Raw genomic sequence first — 20355 nt, forward strand, 5'->3', positions numbered from 1 at the left:
TTTATTATATACTAATTCCATAATTTATTTAGTTTTTCTTTTGAGTATTTAGATACTATAGCATTCAATGTTTATATGTTAAATATTGCAATTAATTCATTTCCTATGGTAACTTTCAGAAAGGTCTTGTTTCCCTGTTTATGTCTTTAATCAAGTCTATTTTTTGCTGTTTTTTTTTTAAATCTGAGATCATGATTGCTACTCCTATTTGTTTTATTTTAACTGAAACATAATACGTTTTACTCTAGCCCCTTATTTAAAATTTCTGTGAATCTTTATTTGCAGATTCTTGTAAAATTTTTATTTGAATCTTTATTTGATGATATTCTTATAAAAAACATAGAGTTGGATTCTCATTTCAAATTTATTTTTCTCTCCTCTTCAATTTTATGAGTGAATTTATCCCATTAACATTCATAAATACAATCATTAATTGCATATTTGCCTTCTTACCTTCTTCCTATTATCTTATTTTTTTTCTCTCTCTGCTCCCCATTTCATTACTATGAGTTTCTGGAGAACAGTAACTCTTTCATATATCCTTATGCCATTCCACATGTGCATGGTGCCTTGTGTAATAACATAAACATTGATTGAACAATGTAGCACTAGAGTGGGCATTTAAATGGAAAAAAATATTTTAAAAAGGTGTTGAATAAAATTTGAAAGAAAGAGAGAGATGTACTTTGAATGACAAGAGCTGGGAGAATTCTCAAGATAGGGAAAATGAACTGGCTAGTTAACCTTAGTGAATGATTCTTTGCAGAAGACAAAGGAGCCAGTTCATAAAATTTAAAATAAAAGGTGACCTCAGAACACTTCTTCTTGCATCCTCTAATTTTGTAGGGAAGGAAACTGAAATCCAGGGAGGTTAAATTATTTCCTAGAAGTCACATAATGGCTAAATTAAAAAAAAAAAACTATGGGAAAAACTGGCTAGAGTAGAAAAGCAAAAGGAAAGTAAAAATGAAAGTGAACATGATGGTTGGAACCTTAAATAGTACTATAATTTACCTGGAATCAGGAGACCTGGGTTTGAATCTTACTTATTTCATTTACCATGTATCGGAGCACAGATCTGCCAGTGATAATTTCTGAGTCTATTTCTTCATCTTTAAAGTAAGTATAATAATTCATTGTATATAAACTTACATGTTTGTTCTAAGGAAATCATTTTTACAAACCTTAAATTGCAATAGAAATGAGTAATTATTGAAGTGATGATGATGATTATCTCCCAGAATTCAAGGTGCCCAAATTGTCAGATTAACCATCATGCACATTTGTAACATGCCCCTAAATTTCCCTCATGAATTCAGATGTGGATTCACCCAAATGAAAATCAGCAAATACTTGTTTTGTTACTTGGCAGACGATGTCTGGGTATGATGGCTTACCTAGACCAATGACATCTACTACTGGGTTCCCCTCAGGTGATTATCATTCCAGTTCCTTGTATATTATGGCTGTCTCTTTCTGGTTCCACTATCGTCATATGATTCCCTAGTGCCTGGATTTCCACATCTCTTCTTTGAAGTCAGCAGATGTTTCCCACCACAACCACACTAGCAAGGAACTTTGCAAAGGCTGAGGCATAGAAAGTGGAATAGGTGTCATTGGATTATACCACAGGGACCTGAATGAGCCCAGGAACCTGTGAATAGTGATGGAAGAAGATACTCTTTCAGTGCTGTTAGGAAGCAAGGCTCTAGAAGCCTCAACCACCACTATGATTTTTTTAATCAGGTCAAGAAAGATGTGAGCATATTCCTAGAAAATTAAGTGATTCTGATAGGGAAACAGAGAAATGGAGTAGGAAAAAAATGAACTGTCTTTTTCTGCTATTTCCCTCTCCATCCTAGATCTTAGGAATTGGTGTGGATAATAATAAGTAGGAAAATTCTTTTATTTATACACTTTGGGCCTCTGTTTCCTGACTATAAAGGGGATATTTTCTATCTAGACTCACTTTGCTGCTACTAACTTTGGGAATCCACGGGTACTGGGGACCTCTAGCATATGCCTATGTAAATATTCAGATATTGCCTTGAAATGGCCCATACCTTTTACAGTGAGGGGGAGAAGAGGAGCCACTCAGTTCTACCTCTATCCCATTCCTAAACTAACCACCCAGGAAGGTTCCCCACTCACTGTTCCATGTCCCACAAGAATTCTGCTAGATTTCAGTTGTGAAAATATGAGTCCTGTTTCATCCATTCCAATGCAGAATTTGGTTTTGATGGACATAAAAACTTGGGAGTTCAAGGACATGAGAAAGAACACCCAGATCCTTGGTCCTCAGGGAGATTCATGAATGACTATAGGATACAGTAGGAACTTTTAACTGCTTTCACTTTTTCTGAATTAGTTGGAACAAAAAATTACTGGGTGAGTGAGTTGAGATGAGGTTGTCTAGAATCAGATTTTGACAACATGTTGCAAAAGAAGGAATTTAGAATTTGGAATCAGAAAACCTGAGTTTATAGCTTAGCTTCCAACACTTATGAGTTGTGTGACCTTTAGGAATTAATATTTTTGAATCTTTGATGTTAATCTGTAGATTAGGGATGATGACACAGGTATAACCTAACTCATTGGAGTAGGAGATAGAATATTCTTTGTAAATTGTAAGTGCTACATAAATTTGAGTTATCATTATTCATGATGGTTAGAATTGGGAATGTGTTGGGGATATGAAATACTTGAGAACTATTCCCCTGACAGGCCAATAATAAAAAAACTTTGCAGATTATATTTCAATAATAATAATAAATTATGAATGTTTAGATCTTTATTTCTGTGGCTGTCTATTGCTGTAAGAGAAAATACAAAATCTTCAGCATGGCATTTAAAGCGTTTTATAATCTCAATATGATCTTCTTTTCCAACCTTATTTGACAATTCTCTTTTCTTGTTAAACTGGCCTGTTACTTATTTCTCATACACCACATTCCATTTCCCACAACAGTGTCTTTGCATGAGTAGTCTCCCACACATGGGATTCACTCCCTCCTCACATCTGTGTTGTAGCTTCCTAGCACAGGACAGATGCTAGCTCCTACAAAAGGTTTTTACTGATCCCTATAGTAAGTATCACTCTCTGCTACTTAAAATTGCTTTGAGTTGCTCTGTATACATGCTATATTTTCTTATTTATTCATGTGGTGTATCTCCCTAGTATAATTTAAACTCCTTAGGAGTATAGACTATTTAATTGTGGGGTTAAATTGCATTATTCAGTAAAAAGAACCTGGGAATCTCCAAACCCAGCAGTAATTCTAAATTCAAGCAGCCAAATCATCAGTTTCTAGTGAGAGCTCTGGGGCAAAGTGAGAGGGGAAGTACTGTGTTCTGTGGAAGAAGTATTAGGAGAAATTACTCTCTCCTTCCTCTTTCTCCTGAGGTGGAAATAGAAAATTATTGGGCAGAGATACTCCTCTCTGGAAGTTGTCCTTGGGTTATGGTACCTCAAATATCTCTCCAGAGCTCAGGAAACTTCAAAATCCCCTCTTCTTTAGGCTTAGGGAGCTCAACTTCTCAAGGGCAGAAGGGTTCAATAAAACTGTTACTTGAGAGGCCAAGTCATTCATATGTTTGGGTAAGAAAAGGACAGAAACCAATGAATCAATCAAGACACATTCACTGAACCGTATGATGGAGCCTACACTATGCTACGTACAATGATGATATCCAAAGAATTTCATGAAAACACCCCTACCCTCCAGGAATATATAAATTAGTTAAGGAGGCAGGATGTGTACATCCAAACACCTAACATCTGATGTGCATAAGTGAGTGGGAAATATCAGAGCAATTCAGAAAAGGGGAAGTATCGGGGTGTAGAATGACTGATATTCATAGTGCAGGCCTTAAGTAATTAAAGGTCAAATTGCCGTCCTCTAATAGGGAAGTGGCCAAAGGATATGTACAAACATTTCTTAAAGGATTAGCAAACTATTAACGGTTGTATGAAAGAATGCTCCAAATCACTAATAATAAGAGAAATACACATCCAAACAACTGTGAGATTTCACAGTAAATTCGCAGAGATGATAAAAGATGGAATTAGCCAACATTGGAAGAACTGTAGAAAAACAGGCAAAATAATACATTGTTGGTGGAGTTGAGAAATTGTGCAACCCCTCTGGAAAGAACTTTGGTATCATGTAAATAAAATGATTAAGATATCCATAGCTTTTGATCCAGATTTTCTGCTGCTAGGCATATACCCCAAGAAGGTCACTGACACAAAGAAAGGATATATATGCACCAAAATATTCATTGCAGCACTTCTTCTGTCAGCAAAGAACTGGAAACAAAGTAAATGTCCATTTATTGGGGATTAGCTAAACACATTGTGGTATGTAAATGTAACGGAATATTACTGTGCCTTTAGAAATGATGAACATGAGACATACAGAGAATCATGGGAAGATATATATGAAATGATGCAAAGAGAAGTAAGCAGAGCTAGGAAAACAATATAAACAATGTTTATAACAATGTAAATGGAAAGAATAGCAACTGCAAAAAGAGTCAAAACTGAATGCTGCAAAATTATAAAGAACAAAATATATTGCCTACTTCTCTGCCCTTGTAAACATTACGCTGAGCACAATTTACCTTTTCTATTAAAAAAGTAGATTTTAAGTAATATCTTTTACTTTTTTTTACCTTGTGTACATTTTCCTTGTACATTCTGCCTCTGTCTTCCAGGGAACTCTTATAATTCTTATAACTCTTATAACAAATAGAAGAAGAAGGATGATGATGAGGAGAATGAGGAGGAGGAGGAGGAAAAATATTGTGCAAAATTGACCAACACTTAGGTAAACAGAATATTCCATACCCAGGGACCCTAAACTCTGCCAAAGAGCTGGGAAGAAATGTATTTTCATATCTTTTCTTTGGGGTTAACCTTACTCTCTATAATTTTGCACCCAGCATAGTTCTCTGCATAAAGAAGGCTTAAAAAATATTTGTTAAATAAATGTTGAAGAACAAATTGCCAAGGCATTTCAAAGGAAATCTCCCTCCAGGAGGATGTTGATCCATTAATTATTAACTATAGTCATTTAATCAGTTTCAGATCCATGTAGAATTTTGGTAGGTGTTAAAAACAGTTCACTAGCCTACAGAACAGACATCTTCCATTGTCAGAAAATTGCACTTACCTACCCAAATTCTTTGGCACCTATTCATAGATGTGTTGTTGGCTCTCCAAAACAAAATGTATATGTAACATATTTTAAGTATAATCTACATTATTATAATTTTCTCTAGCCCTTTCATAATAAAATAAGCCCTGATTTGTAGCATTTGCTAATTTCTGAGGTGTCAATGCTCACACTGAAAATTTAAGAATTTGCCCACTTGAACTCACTGACGATAGCTTAGGTTATTTCCTTACCATCTTCTCATTTATCTGAGGTTTTGTTTCCATGTTAACCACTTTTAGTCTGACCTTCCAGTATGAGAGATCTTTCTCCTTGATATAGATCTATTTCTCATTAAGTCTATGAGCAAAATATCAAGGGATATAAATAACATGTCCAGAGTGGCCACCATCTTAATCTCTGTCCTCATTCCCATCGTGATCCCTTTACCTCTCCCTACTCCCATCCCCATCTCAATCCTTATTCCCACCAGATGACTGCTCTTTCTAAGCACATACTCAGGGATGCAAGCCCAGTGTTTCCCAGAGCTCCCACTTCCAGTAGGCTTAGGCCAACATTTTTTGCCAACATTTGCACAGTGCACAGTGCAGCGTTAGGTCAGCATAAAAGTATTTGGTTAGGGCATGAAGCCTTGATTCAGTTATATATTGATGATTCCTAAATCCACCTGTCTGTCTGTCTATCTGTCTGTGTGTCTGTCTCTCTATCTGTCTATCTATCTATCTATCTGCATTTTGCACCCAAATATGGTCATATTCTTCCTTTGACCCGATTAAAATGAGGTTTAAGTGTCATTCCTCAAACCCCTTCCTCTTTATTTGAATAGTCACTACTTGAATGCCCCTATTATGTGAGATTTCTCCCACCCTTCCTCTCCTCACTTTCTAGTGTATTTCTTTTCCCTTCTGTCTTTCCTTTCTTACCTTCAGTTCATCAAAACATAACAAAATCCCTCTCAGGCCTTCTATCTTATTAGATTCACTCTATGATCCCTAATATTAGGATTCCAATGGGACATTTTGTATCATATCCTCATATTGGAATGCAAATATTTCATCTTTATTTGGGCCCTTATTTACTATGACAGTTGCTCATCCATGAAGTCTTCCTTCCATGATTCTTTCAGTCACAAGTTCTGTCCTCTTACTCTTAACGGCCTCCAATAAATTTATCCCTAGAATATAAATTATTATAGGTTTTTCAGTATGTGTCCATCTCCCATGATAAACAATACGATCCATGAAATCTTGGTAATTCATTTACAAATCTTTGTATTTCCTTTTCTAATAACAATATCAATTCATATTTATTTGAATTTATTCATTGACTTAGTCATTCCTGCTGTAACAATGGTCATCAAGCAGCTACTCTATGCCTTCTCCTCTGAAGTCCTAATTCTACATCTTAGCATGCCAGTGACCTTGAGGTGTCCAAAGTGGTGCTGGCGGCTATGACAGATTAAGTTCTGGCAAATTTTATCAAACTGGAAGGAGATGACTAAAGGCTAGGGATCATCTAACATAGCAGTGCTCCTATGATGTATTTGCAAAAAAGATGACCACCAAAATAATTACAAAAATGGTGCCCAAGTAAATATCAATAGCTACCAATCCATATACCTTCTTTTCTATCTATATAAACAATTTATGAAAATAATCAGCACACGTATTAAGGGCACCTTTGATGAGTGATGAGCAGTTAGATGATGCAGTGGATAGAATGCTAACTTTAGAGTCAGGAAGATGTGAGTTTTACAAACTTACTAGTTGAATGAAATTGGGCAAGCCATGTAACTTTTGTACAGTAACATATCACCTTAAAGGTTCCTATCCAACAAAGTGTCTCCATTAATATATTAAAATTCTAAGAGTCTTTGAAAGATAAAAACAAAATAAATAAACTTGTTCATAAAAAGTGAGGCATGAAATGGATTTACCTAAGGTGTTTGCCTTTATCATGGAGGGAATCTGGGGGAGAATCTGCATTTGAAGGCAGGGAGGATCCCTGTAGATGGTGAAGTCTGTAGATATTCTCTTCACTGATGATATTGTGCTGGTTATATCAATCTCCAGAGCATGATGAGATCCATAATCATTGCAAAAAGTTGGACCTAGCTATGCATACAGAAAATATGTGGGTCAAAAATAACTTTTGTCCAAACTCTGTTATTCAGTTGGATGGATGAGGTTGAGATATTATCAGTCTCTGCAACTGGATGGATGCTGCAACTGGACAGTGAGTTGAACCTGGAATTAAATAAGAAGAGAGCAGGCTGCTTGCTTTTGGAAGAAAGCAAAAAGAATTTGGTACTCCTAAGCTTCACTTGAAACTAAGGCCCATTCTTTGAATATTAATGTTGTTCTGATGATGCTCTATATCTGAGTCATGGAATGTTGCATCATCTGAAAAACTTAAGTTTAGCTTCATCCAAAAGGTATTGGACCGGTGTATAGTGGACATGAGCAGGTGGTAGGCAACCTTGCAACAAGCAAGGAATTAGGTGGAAGAAATTATATAAATAATGCCATCAAAGAGATATGTGAGAGAAAAAGAAGATGGGCAGGTCATAGAGTAAGAGGAAGATGGAAACGACTCAAGGAAAACCTATGTGCTTCATCCATGAAGAGAAGGATCCTGCCATGTTGAGAGATCCTTGCAGTAAACTGATGGGAGGGGATGGCCAATAATCATGCATGATACACAAGCATGGATATGTTGTGATCTGCGACCTTGATGGGAATACCCTCCTAGACCATAGCAGAGATCCTGTGAAATCCACTGTACTTTTCAGGAGAACAATCTAATATTGGTATTTTGTTTTTTTTCCCCAATTACATGTAAACATAATTTTTAACATTTATTTAACTTTGAGGTTCAAATTCTCTCCCTTCCTCCCTCCCCCAATTGAGAAAGCAAGCAATTTGATATAGGTTATATATGTGGAGTCATGGAAAACATTTTCATAATAATCATGCTGTGAAAGAAAACATGAATCAAACAAAAAAAAACTCAAGAAAAATAAAGTTTAAAAAGTATGTTTCAATCTGTATTCAGACACCATCAGTTCTTTCTCTGGGGATGGATAGCATTGTTCATCATAATTCAGGGCAACAATCTATGTAGAAAGATGAAAGGAAAGAAGTCTGAGTAGCAAGCTGTTCTCTTTCATCATCCTTGCACCAGCCCCCACCATTTTCCTTCCTTCTGATAAATGCTAGACTCAGCAAGCTTGGGCTCCATGCAGCTCCACCCATTGACCCCTGATCATCTGACATATTTCAGCCCAGTACTGGGGTACAGCACTTAATTGCCCGCTCTTAGCCAGAGCTGACCACTAGCCACTTGCTTCCAGGTCTCCTTGGGCCATTATTCGGACCCTAGGTCACCCTCGCACCACCCAAACCATGGTTCTACTCTTCTTCATGATACTTGGTAAGTGCTCTTAGTTTGTTCCTTCCTACCTTAGGTTCTTCAGTCCTCACAGCCTACACCCCTGGTACAGGGTTCAAGGGAGTTCATTATTAGTCACATTGTATGTATGGGAGACTGTTCACATAGAAAGCTACAAAATTCTCTCCTCTTAGTTCTATGTGGTTGATTTTTTTTACCCTCCTGGTTCCTATTTACCTCAAATATAAATGGGTAATATGACCTCTGGATCTTTTCCTGTCTTGTTTAAGAGCCTTGCCCAACTTGGGTTTGTATCCTAAAGGAATTCACCCATGACTATTCTCTGTTCATAGAACAAAGAGATGGTCTTAGCACAATGTCTGGCACATAATAGACATTTAATCAGTGTATATGAAGTTATTGACTGAGGCACAGGTGGAGAGCAGAGCAAGGAAATAAAACATATACCTTCTTTCTGTCATCTTATCTAATTTCCTTTTTTGTGGTTTTATCTAAGCTGTTTTTGCTTCCTGTAATTCCCTTTCCCTCATTCTTCTTGGTCTATCTGAATCCTTCAGGACGTAGAATAGACCCCCGTCTTCCATCAAGCTTTCCCTAAGCACTCCAGGGTCCTGGGATCTTCCCCCTCCTCTGATGAGCCATAGAATGGTTTGTTGAGGATGGTTCATTTATATCAGACATTCTATCTTCTTTTTGTGCACATCTTGCCTCCCTACACAGCCTATAAATGTCTGAAAGGCAGGGCTCCTCTCTTGAAATTCTATGGATTTCCTCAGTGTTCATAGGTTAGTGTGGGCTCCATATTAGGGTTCATGAATGTTTCTTGACTGACTAATTTTGTTTTCCTCCTTTCCTTTCCCAGCCATAGACACTGGACTTGGCTTCTTAGGTAAGTGCTTTTTTTTAGCCTTGGAAAATAGATAGCCTTGGAAAACAGGCCTGAAAAATATATATGCCCCAACTAGAGGAGATGAGGTTTTGAAGATTCCTGAGCTGTGAGGAGACATTTGAGGTATCACAGCCCAAGGACAACCACCAGAGAAGAGAATCTCTGCCCAATAACTTTCTATTTTCACCCCCAAGAATGGGGGAAGGAGAGAGTGGTTTCTCATAATTCTTCTTCCACTTTTGCTTCTTCCCAGGATTCTTTCACCACAAACTATTGACGTGGCTGCTTGAGTTCAGAATCTCTAGAGTTTGTAGTGCAGATGAGGTGATGAATTTTCAGACTCTCATTACTTATTATCGATATATTTTAGCCCTTATATGAGACTCTTCTACTAACTCCCTGGGTGATATTTGACAAATTACTTCCTTCTCTCTCATTCTCAGTTTCCATTTCAGTAAAATGAGAGGATGGAACTAGGTGATTTCTCAAGTTTGCTCCAACCCTGAGACTTCTATGAGGCTCTGACAGCCCAGAGTGCATCCTTTTTTGTTAGCCAACACACTTCTCTGCTCTGGGTTACTCAGTCCTAGGCCTACCCCAGGCCACAGCAATTAGGAGTGGATTGTGGGGCTTAAGGAGAATGAAATAAAAGGGCTGTGTCAGCCCATGTGCATAACATGCTAGGATTTATCAGGGTCTATCGTCTATCAGACAGACAATCTCCTAAAAATTAACAGAAAGATTCCCAAGGAGCACTGAGGGCCTTGGAGAGGTAATAGAAAGAATCTATGAGTCTAGGAGGCAGGAGAGACTTAGGATTTAGTCCTAGTAATTAAAAGCCACTCCACCTCTTCTTCTCAAAAGGAGAGGGAGACAAGGGAATCTGAGGTGTTATCCAGAGAATCTCAGAGCCCAGGCTGGCTACAGAGGCAAGTGAATACAGAAAGAAGTTGATGGACCAGGAGAATACAGAGCATTGTGGGACTGAAGGGATAAAAGCAAATCCAGTAGGAAGAAGAGCATGGCACATGTAGGTAGAAAGTGTTCAAGGTCTTGTCCCAGTGACATTCAGATGCTGCTTGCGCTTATGCTTCAGGGTTGCAGAGGTTGATTGGAGATAAAGGTCAACATGGTCAAGGTGCTGGATGGCTAGGGTGTCAGAACAGTCATCTTCCTGGACTTTGAGAAATTGTTGTTTGGATGCGGTAAAGGGTGAAATGTCCTTTCTAAATTTTAAAGTGTCATACATTTGTAACTTATTATTATTGTATAAGCTATTAATACAATTCGTTACTGCCTCCTTATTCAAGGGGAGAGATTTACTGATCGCTTAATATCAAGCCTACTCCTAATCCTCAGTCTATTTCTCCAATTCTTCATTCCTCCTGAACATTTGTAATCTTAACCAAAATGAATAACAACTTGTTTTTTAAAAACACCTTACAGTTTACAAAGATCTTTCTTAAAGACATCCCTGTGAGGTAGGTGGTATGATGAGAATTATTGTCTTCATTTTACAGATGAGCACACTGAGAGTCAAAGAGTTGAAGTGACTTGCCCAGGGTCAGAAAGCTAGTAAAGAATTTAAATTCAGTCATAATTTAAAACTAATTCTTCTGACTTCAGGTCCCAAACTCCTTCCACTTTCCAGGCTACCTCTGTGGGAACAAGGTCACAATTCTAGCTTCAAAGCATCTACCCCACCATTTTCTATACTGTCCAGGGAGAAGTTAAGGTGTTACAAAGACCCATGGCCTCCATGTGTGCCCTGTGGGTCTCCCCAAAGACTGGTGTTCTGAGGTTCTGGCCACTCCTCACAATCAAGAAGCCTGAAACCTCTGAGTTCATCAGAACTAAACCTGACTTCAGTGTGAATCAAATATGAGCTTCCCCTTTCCCTCACCAAAAAACAAAATTGAAACCAGTAGGTCTTTTGCGGGGAGGGGCAAGGGGATGTTGAAGGAGTGGATGGGGTTAAAAATAGGACATAGGGTCACAAAGAGCTGGACAAAACTAAAACAAGTGAACAACAAGTCAACTTCATTATGTGCTTAGGAGTCCCTGCTGTTTCAATTATATGGGAAACTCCTGGTGAGGAAACTTTTTTCATCAGCATAGGTCAACAATTATTTGACAGTTTCTAGTTTCAGAGAGCTGCCTGGGATAGAGAGGTTAAGTGACTCACCCAGGGTCACATGATTGAACTTCAGTCTTCTTGACTCCTTCAAGTTCAGGAGATTTAAATAGCCTGGGGCCCCCAGGGTGGTGAATTCTCCTCAAGAATGGAAAATTCATCTGGGGCAAAAGCTCTTTTTTTTTTTTTTTGGTGACTGAAAGAGATTGTGTGGTACAGGGAGAGAGCCTTTAATATGGTACTAGAACCCCTGGGGTTTGGAACCTGGCATTGACTTTTGTCGGTGTAGAATCTAGGGCAAATCATCCAGTTACAAGGCATTCAGGTTCCTCATGTGTGGAATGAAAAGGGTGGACTCTAAGGTATGATTCTCTAAGGAAAAAGACCAGGAACTGAGCCTGGTGTGTGGGCTGGGGTGAAAATTTGTCTAGGGGACATGAGAGGGCTACAGGATGGTACAAATGGGAGTGGGAGCAGAGCTTTGTCTTCTGGGATTTGTTGGATAAGAAGAGAAAGAAGCAAGCAGGATCCAGACTTTGACCCGGGGAGCAAGGCTGCCCCATTCCATAATGATGGTGGTGGTCATTCAGGTACTGCCTTACAGAACAATGCTCGAGACAGACTAGGAAACTTCCCCAGCCTCACTTATGATTGTCTGGAATATCAAGTGGAGAAAGATGGGTAAAGGGAGGCAGCATTTCAGTCCTTTCTAGAGGGTCATTCCTCCCTGCCTCCCTGAGTTTACAAACTTTTCTTTACCTCTAAATTTTTCCTTCCCCATATTCTCAGACTTTCTTGCAGGGAATGAGCAAGAAACCTGGGTTGAAAATAACCTGGATCTTCCTGTGGAGTGAGGAGGTAGTTTAGGAGTATGGGAGATAGAGCCAGGAAAAGGGAAATGTTTCCCTAGGTTGAAGAGTTCTAGACTGAGACCCCCCCAATGATGTCTGTCCTGGAAGAAGGATGGCAAAGCAGAAGATGGCACCAGTCCTTCAACTTCTACTGGAGAGCTGTGCCTTCCTGGGTGTGCTTCTGCCTCCCATCTCAGGAACCTCAAACCCAAGGGGAGCCCTTTCCTGCTCAGCTGCTTTTTCTGAGTCACTTTTTCTGAGAACTGGAGGAACTGAAGGAACTGAAGCCTCAGGGAATGAGAGCCAGAGGAGGGAAGAGACAGGTTCTTCAAGGGAGGTCAAATTTCAATAACTAGAAATCAGGGCACCCAGCTCCAACACTAATTTCATTCCTCGGTTTACTCTCCTCTCCAATGGGGGCATTGAACAAGGTGGTCTCCAAAGTCCTCCCTAGTGCTGAAAGCTGGTGCTCTACAGACTACACCTCAGGTCAGTCTCAATTCAGGAAGAGTTAGGTAAGCCTTTCTCTGTGACTTGTGCTGGGGTTTCTGTGACCCTAAGTGATCCCTAAGGTCCCTTTTATCACTAATATGACAACTGTGAGGAGGTGAGGTTGGCATATATCTATCTGTTATGAGGCTTATAACTCTACCCCAGAAGTAATCAGTCAACTTGGATGCTAAGTATGAAAATATAGCTGACCTTAGCACCTAGTTGTCAAGAATAATTAGTTAAAAGAAGCTACAGGAGGGCATTTTTCTCCCAAGCAGTGACCTTGGTGTGTCCTGAGGTTTTTCTCCTCCTACAAAGTGGTTTTCTGTTTCCCCTTGAAATGAAAGGGGGCTTTTATGCCAACTGTGCCATTTTTTGTAAGTTTGACCCAGGTGTAAAAGTTCCTAGCTATGGTTCTGGTTGAATATCTCCCCAGATCTGCTCTGTGGGATCATTTTCAAGGTCTCTCATTCCCTTCTGGTCTGGTCATTTGCAGATGTCCCTCATAGTTTGCGCCTAGTGGGAAGCAGAAGAAGCTGTGAAGGCCGGGTAGAGTTGTGGAAGGATGGGCAATGGGGCACTGTATGTGATGATCATTGGACGAATGAAGTAGCAGCTATGGTGTGCCGGGAGCTACAATGTGGACCACTTATGTCTACGCCAGCTGGCCATATCTATTTACCCAAAGCCCAGAGAGGCCAGCACGTCTGGAACCTGAAATGCAATGGGACAGAAGAGACGCTGGCAGAATGTGAGGAAGATTTTATAGAATGTAGCCTGGATCACAGTGAGGATGTAGGGGTAAACTGTAAAGGTGAGTTATTAATGATCACCTGAGGGCTTGGGATGACTCTGTACTTAGTAAGGAAATTATAATATTAGTTGTTATAATAATTATAATGGTGCTTTTAAGGTTTACAAAGTGCCTTCCTCAGATCAATCCTACAAGGCAGTACAAGTTATTATTATCTTCAGTTTACTGTTGAAGAAACAAATCAGAGAAAGTAAGAGACTTGTCCAGGGACACACAACTAATGAGCATCAGAGTTGAAACATGAAAACAAGTCTGACTCCAAGTCTGATACTCTTTCCAAAACATTCTGAATGTCTAGGTTGCAACTCCTCCATGTTGACATGTTTTTATGATCATTTTCTACTCTGGCCAAGGTTCACTGTGGGACTGGGCAAATTCTTTAGGGTTTTCCAGGCTTTTTCCTTGTTGAAAAAAATGATTGTGTTGTGATAATACCTGAGTTTTCCAGATCTCCATCTAGAATCCTATAAAATGCTCCATGGAAGAATCACCCTCTGAATGTTAACCCAGTTCATTCTACCCACTCTTCCCATTCCAGGTCCAGTATTCTATCCATTGCACCACCTAGTTGTCCACACACCCATAATAACCCTATTCAATACCTACATCCTGGAGGGAGCTTTCATCAATTAAACCACCCAATCCTAAGATTACTCAGTACACACACACACACACACACGGACACACACACACACACACACACATACATTTTTGAGTGCCAACCTGCTAGATATTTCACATTTGTCCGTTAGTCAGTGAAGGGGAAGGGTGAGACATTTCTGTCCTCAAGGTGTTCACAATCTAGTTAGGAAGAACAGGATACACACATATCAAAAAATAATTCACATCCACTTAACACATATTTGTAATACATACTTTATTTATTTCCTCATGGGTAAAGACTTTCTGTGTTTTTGTGCATTCTATCATCTCCAAGAATCATGTTTCATTGCTCTAAACAAGTCAAATGCAGAGTCTTGGCCAAAAGACCTGTATTCAAGTCCCATCAATTCTTTTTTAAAAAAAAAAAATTTTATCCCCTCCCCCCCATTACATGTAAAGACAATTTTTAATATTAAGTTGTGTTTTTTTTTATTTTGAGTTCCAAATTCTCTCCTTCCCTCCCTCCTCTCTCTCTTCCCTGATTCAGTAAGAAATATGCAATCATACTAGACATATTTCATACTAGCTATCAGATTTTGGAAAAGGCATTTACTCTCTCTGGTCTCATTCTCTAACTAAGAAAAACGGGCTAGATTATGCCTGAGTTTCTGGGGATGGTTTGCCTTGGAGCTGCTCATGAGCCTTCCTTCTGACATAAAGCAGCATCAAACTAAGAAAATCTATGCGGAGTAGAAGAATTGCAGACCCTCAGAACCAAGCAATAAGGGGAAAGAAGTTAGGACATGAAGAGCAGGCATGTGGACTGAGTACAAAGTCAACCGAGGCTGGAAATAAGGAGAAGGAAATGCAGGCTAGCACCACCTGTCCAGACAAGAGATGAATTCCACATAGATGAGGCCTCTATAAAGTGATGGGATTGGACCAGATCTCTAAGATCCCATTCAGCCTTAAAGCTATAATCCTATGATCTTGGTGACCATAGACCATTCACTTAAAGTCTTTAGTCCTTAATTTTCCCTTCTGTAAATTGAAGGAACTGGATGAAATCAACTCTGTGATCACTTCCTGTTCTTCATCCAATGATGTAGCTAGGTGGCTACCTGTTTGTTTTAATTATTTAAACCCACTGCTTTTAAATCCTTAGGGGGTCAGCAGTGTCCAGGACCTGACAGTCCTTGGCCTTATTTTTCCAATCTGCAAAATGAGGATAATATTACCTAGACCTACCTTATGGGACTATTGGGAGAAGTAAATGAAATAATAGATATAAAAATGCTGTGAAAAATCAAAACAAATACATAAATTGTTACTAAAAAGCAGATCTGATTGTAAAACTAATATCTTAGGTTCTTTTCACTGTCTTTTTTTTAGAAGAAACTCTAAATTTCAATGAAGTCCAGCTGGCTGATGGCCCTAGTCACTGCATTGGTCGAGTGGAGATGAAATATACTGGGGAGTGGCTTACTGTGTGCAATGAAGGCTGGACCCTCCAGGATGCCAAGGTGTTGTGTCGGGAGCTAGGCTGTGGAAGACCCATTCTGACGAAGGGTTCTTGTAACAAGGATCAACAGGGCACAGGGAACATCTGGTCAGGCCAAATGCAATGCCAAGGGTCAGAAGCATCCCTGAATGACTGTCCATTTGTACCAATGGAGAACAACTGTTCCCACAAGGATGATATCTGGGTCCATTGTGAAGGTAATGCATGGGATTCTAGGAATCTAACTGTTTAAATCTAATTCAATTAATTCAGTATATTTGGGGATCCTTAAGAGGATAGAGACTTGGTTCCCTTTATCAGGACTGCAACACTTTGCCCTTAGAGGGAAGGAGCAGGAAGTGGTGGTCAGTTAATGGTAGCTTCTGAGCTGCATGGAAGTCCAAAGTCGTTACATATTTACCCATGGTGAGCTCTTAATTATCTGTTTGGGTCTTATCAACTTTAAGTATTCTTGTAAAAATTGTTCATTAGAGACCTGTTTTTAAGAGACTAGGCCACAGAATCACTGAAATCTATTATTTAAAGAGTACTTTGCACCTATCTTGTCCACTTCACACTTCAACAACATACATACAAGATGGGAAAACAAATCAGATATACAAGATGCCCAATAAGCCAATAAGCGAACTTCTACTCTGTTTGAGACCTCCTGTGAGTGGGAACCCATTTCTTCTCCAGGCAGCCCATTACACTCTGGGACAGCTCCAATTATTAGGAAATTTTATATATACTTCTATCCATTGATATTTATCACAATAGAAATTAAAGCATCTTAATATTATTACAAAAATAACTTTAAGGGTTATACTTTCCATACTAGAAATAAAACCACCTTAGTATTATTATGAGAATAATTTTGACCTCATGGGCCCTCTGAAAAGGGTTGTGGGGCCTCCAGTACCTACTTTGAGGAACTCTGACTCTAGTCAGTCTTTTTATTTTAATAATTAGGAAAGTGAGTCCTAGAGGGAAGGAAGGAAAATTTATTAAGCACCTACTCGGTGCAAGTTTTACAAATCTGATCCTCACAACAACCAGCTGGCCATAGTATATAGTGGATTGAACAGTTTCCTTCACTAGCTTTGTGACATTAGGAGGGGAGAGAAAAGGGAAGAAACATTTACTAAGCACCTACTATATGTCAGGTACTGTGCTAAGTGCTTTACAAATACCTCATTTGATTGTCATCACAGCCCTGAAAGGTGGGTTCTATTATTATTCCCATTTTACTGATGAGAAAACTGAGGTGGACAGAGTTAGTGATTTGCATCTTAGGCCCGATGTGAGCTCAGGTCTTCTTGATTCCAGACTCAGCACTCTATTCACTGTTAACTAACTTCCCTAAGAGATCTTGTTACCTAGTTGCCGCCCCTCTAGGCGTTGTTACTTGCCCAAGATTATGTGTGTAGCAGCGATCAGAGCTTAGATTCAACTATAAAGCCAATTGTATGCCCACAGCAGTATACTATTCTTTTTCTCTCTGAGCCTCTGTAAGATGATGATAAGAATACCTGCCCTGCTTACTACTTGAAAGACTAAAGAAGAAACAGCTCCATGTTTGGCAACACAAGACTAGATTTGGAATCTTGGCTTTGTCACTGCTTGTGTTGTTTGGGGCTCAAACCTTAAACTTCCTGGGCCTCAGTTTCCACATCCATAAAATGAGGGAAGGAGAGTAAAAACAAGATGATTTCTAACATTCCTTCCATCTTTCAATCCTATCTCTGACTTGTGGCTGTTCCACATTACTTCATTAATGAAATAATGAACATGAATTTGTCTGCAAATATCAGCTATACTCTCATAGTCTGGGTGATTCCTGAGGTCTCTTTCAGTTGTAAGTGCTCGAATCCTGTTGTTATTGAAACATAATGTTATTAAGGAAAAGGAGACTCTAGTAGAAGAAGGAAAAATGGGCACAAATATGTCCTGAGGCCCCTAGGTTTACAGCATCCACTGCTCATTCATCTCTGTCTTCTCCTCCAGAGCGCTTTGCCTTGAGGCTGGTGGATGGAAAAAGGAATTGTTCAGGTCGCCTAGAGGTGCTCCACAAAGGCATTTGGGGCTCTGTTTGCAACGATGGCTGGGGGGAAAAGGAAGATCATGTGGTTTGCCAGGAGTTGAAGTGTGGGAAGGCCGTCTTCCAGAAGTCCCGAGCCAGGAAGAGTTTTGGCCATGGGAAAGGCCATATCTGGTTGGATGATGTCCGTTGCAAGGGGAAAGAGACATCCTTGGAACAATGTAAACACCGTTTCTGGGGCTACCATGACTGTACCCACCGGGAGGATGTGTCTGTGATATGTTCTGGTATGCCTGAGGACCAAGGATGGGGTAGGGGTGTGTGATTCCAATTAACAGTAGGAGGCAATATCACCCTGTTAAGCTCATCTCCATCTCCAGTCATCCTGATGAATTCACTGGATTCAGATGGCTCTGGAGGAGAAGTGAAGCTGGTGATCTTGCACAGTCTCCCAGGAAAGGGTCAAAACCAAGGACACATCATCCTTTTGTCATCAGACTACTGTCTGTAATTGAACCCTACTAATGTTTAGGGTTGGAAAGGAGGAGGAAATGACAGTCACAAAATCAACACAGGCTGGCTAGGAAATGACTAACCTGAAGTCACACAGTTATAGAACTAAGACTAGAACTCAAGTTTACCTCCCTCCTTGTCCAGTACTATTTTCCCACTGCCCCTTGCTCTCTCTTCCTTGTCAATCCCAAGCAAGATCATGAGAAAGAGCTACCCCTACTCCCTAGAATTCCATGGGCTACATCCAGGGAAGACCCTTGGATCATATTAGAAAAACCAGCTCCCATTTCTGAAGAATGGAAATTCCCAGGGCAATAAAATGGTACCCCGTCCCTCAACCACAATCCTCCAATGTTTCCAGTGGCTATTGGATGATTTGAAGAAAGGTTCTGTGTGAGAATATCATGTAGTCCCAATCTCCTGCCTCTTTGGAGGCTCTTCTTTCTAGTAGAAATAGAATTTCAAGCAGAGGGATTAGAAGGTATAAGAATAGGGAAGAGACAATCAGAAATGCTCCCTGCCCCGTGTGTATTCCTTATTCTGAGATCAGGTCAGGGAACTGGCTGGTGCTCAGCACCTCTGAATCACATCCCCAATTCTGGGGTCTACAAAGGACAAAGCTATGATACCAACAATCATAATTTCTATATCTGTAGTCCTTTAAAGCTCTAAAGAGTGCTTTTCTCACAAAAACCCTGTGAGGTGAGTAGTGACAGTGTTACTGTCTTCTTATTACAAATGAGAAAATTGGGACTCAGAAAGAATAAGGAAATTGTCCCAGTTGTACAGACAGGAAAAATTAGAGTCCTAATTTATAATCATTTCAAGAGACAGGCGAGTGGATCCTATAGGATCTGTACCACCCTGTTTTTGATATGGAATGGCCATAACGAAAACAGTGAGCAGTGACGTCAGGGATGGCCCCCTCTTTCCTGTACTATAACCTAGTCCTCTTTAGATTACCAGAGAGCTATCCATAAGGACTTAGTGGATTTTGAACTAAAATGGAACTTAGAACTCCTTCTCCCCCAAAACACACCTCCCTCCCTTGTATAAATGAGAAATAGTTCCAGAGAGATTAGGTCACCAGAGATTCACACCCATGTCCTCTGCCTCCCAATATAATGCTCTTTCAGTTACATCAGACTCACTTTCTCCCCACTCCCTCTCCTCACAGCTCCCTTCCTTACTGTGTTATCTTCTTTACAGAAAAATAGGACCCTTTTTTGGAGCCTAGATCCCAGCCCAATCCCAGCAATGTCTCCTGCCAGGCTCATGGATTCCATCTGTCTCATGGCTTCTGATGGACCAGAAGGCATTATCTGCTTCTCCTTTACCTCTACAAGGAATCTTTCAGCCTGGGTCATATAATCTGCTACTCTGAGATCAAACCTTTCATGTCTTCCTGAAGTCATAATGTGTGAGAACAGAGGAAGGACAAACCTGATGGAGAGCTGAGTTCCTGACTTTCTAGTCTCCTCCTCTGACTGCAGACCCTTGGCACAGACTCTTAACTTTTCTTCTCTCTTTGCAACCCACCTGGGATCGTCCAGTTCTGTCTCATTGGTACTTTTTCTTGCTGAGTTATCAGAACAAGACCTGTGCGTGTGAATTAATAAAAGCATCAAAGGAAACTGGCTATTAGTTTCTTTCGTATAGATTATAAGAAGTCATTGACAATATTTCCTTAAAAGTGTTTGGCTCTACTCAGAGCTTCAGATCTCATCACAGCAGGGTCTCTTGGTTTTAGAGCTTTGGTCAGAAGGACCTGCTTGGGGTGAAACATTTACTGTGGGTACACAGCATCTCCTGAGATCGAGGACTGGCTCATTCACTCTGACAAGCATTGGTGTTACAGCTATAAGGAATGATCCTTCCCCCAATTTGCATGTATCTTTTGAACCTCTTTTAATAACGCAGGGTTCTGCA

At 39.8% G+C, this 20355-nt stretch overlaps 1 protein-coding gene across 1 annotated transcript; it reads left to right on the forward strand.

Moving 5' to 3' along the window:
* Positions 1–8461: 8461 nt before the first annotated feature.
* On the forward strand, positions 8462–20060 carry CD5L (CD5 molecule like). The gene is made up of 6 exons (XM_072647333.1): positions 8462–8609; positions 9451–9477; positions 13451–13768; positions 15764–16090; positions 17880–18200; positions 19636–20060. Exons 1-6 carry the CDS (start codon positions 8582–8584, stop codon positions 19641–19643), a joined length of 1029 nt encoding a protein of 342 aa, XP_072503434.1. The 5' UTR covers positions 8462–8581; the 3' UTR covers positions 19644–20060.
* Positions 20061–20355: the final 295 nt, after the last annotated feature.

The sequence above is a fragment of the Notamacropus eugenii genome, chromosome 2 (assembly GCF_028372415.1).
Source record: "Notamacropus eugenii isolate mMacEug1 chromosome 2, mMacEug1.pri_v2, whole genome shotgun sequence".
Lineage (NCBI taxonomy): Eukaryota > Metazoa > Chordata > Mammalia > Diprotodontia > Macropodidae > Notamacropus > Notamacropus eugenii.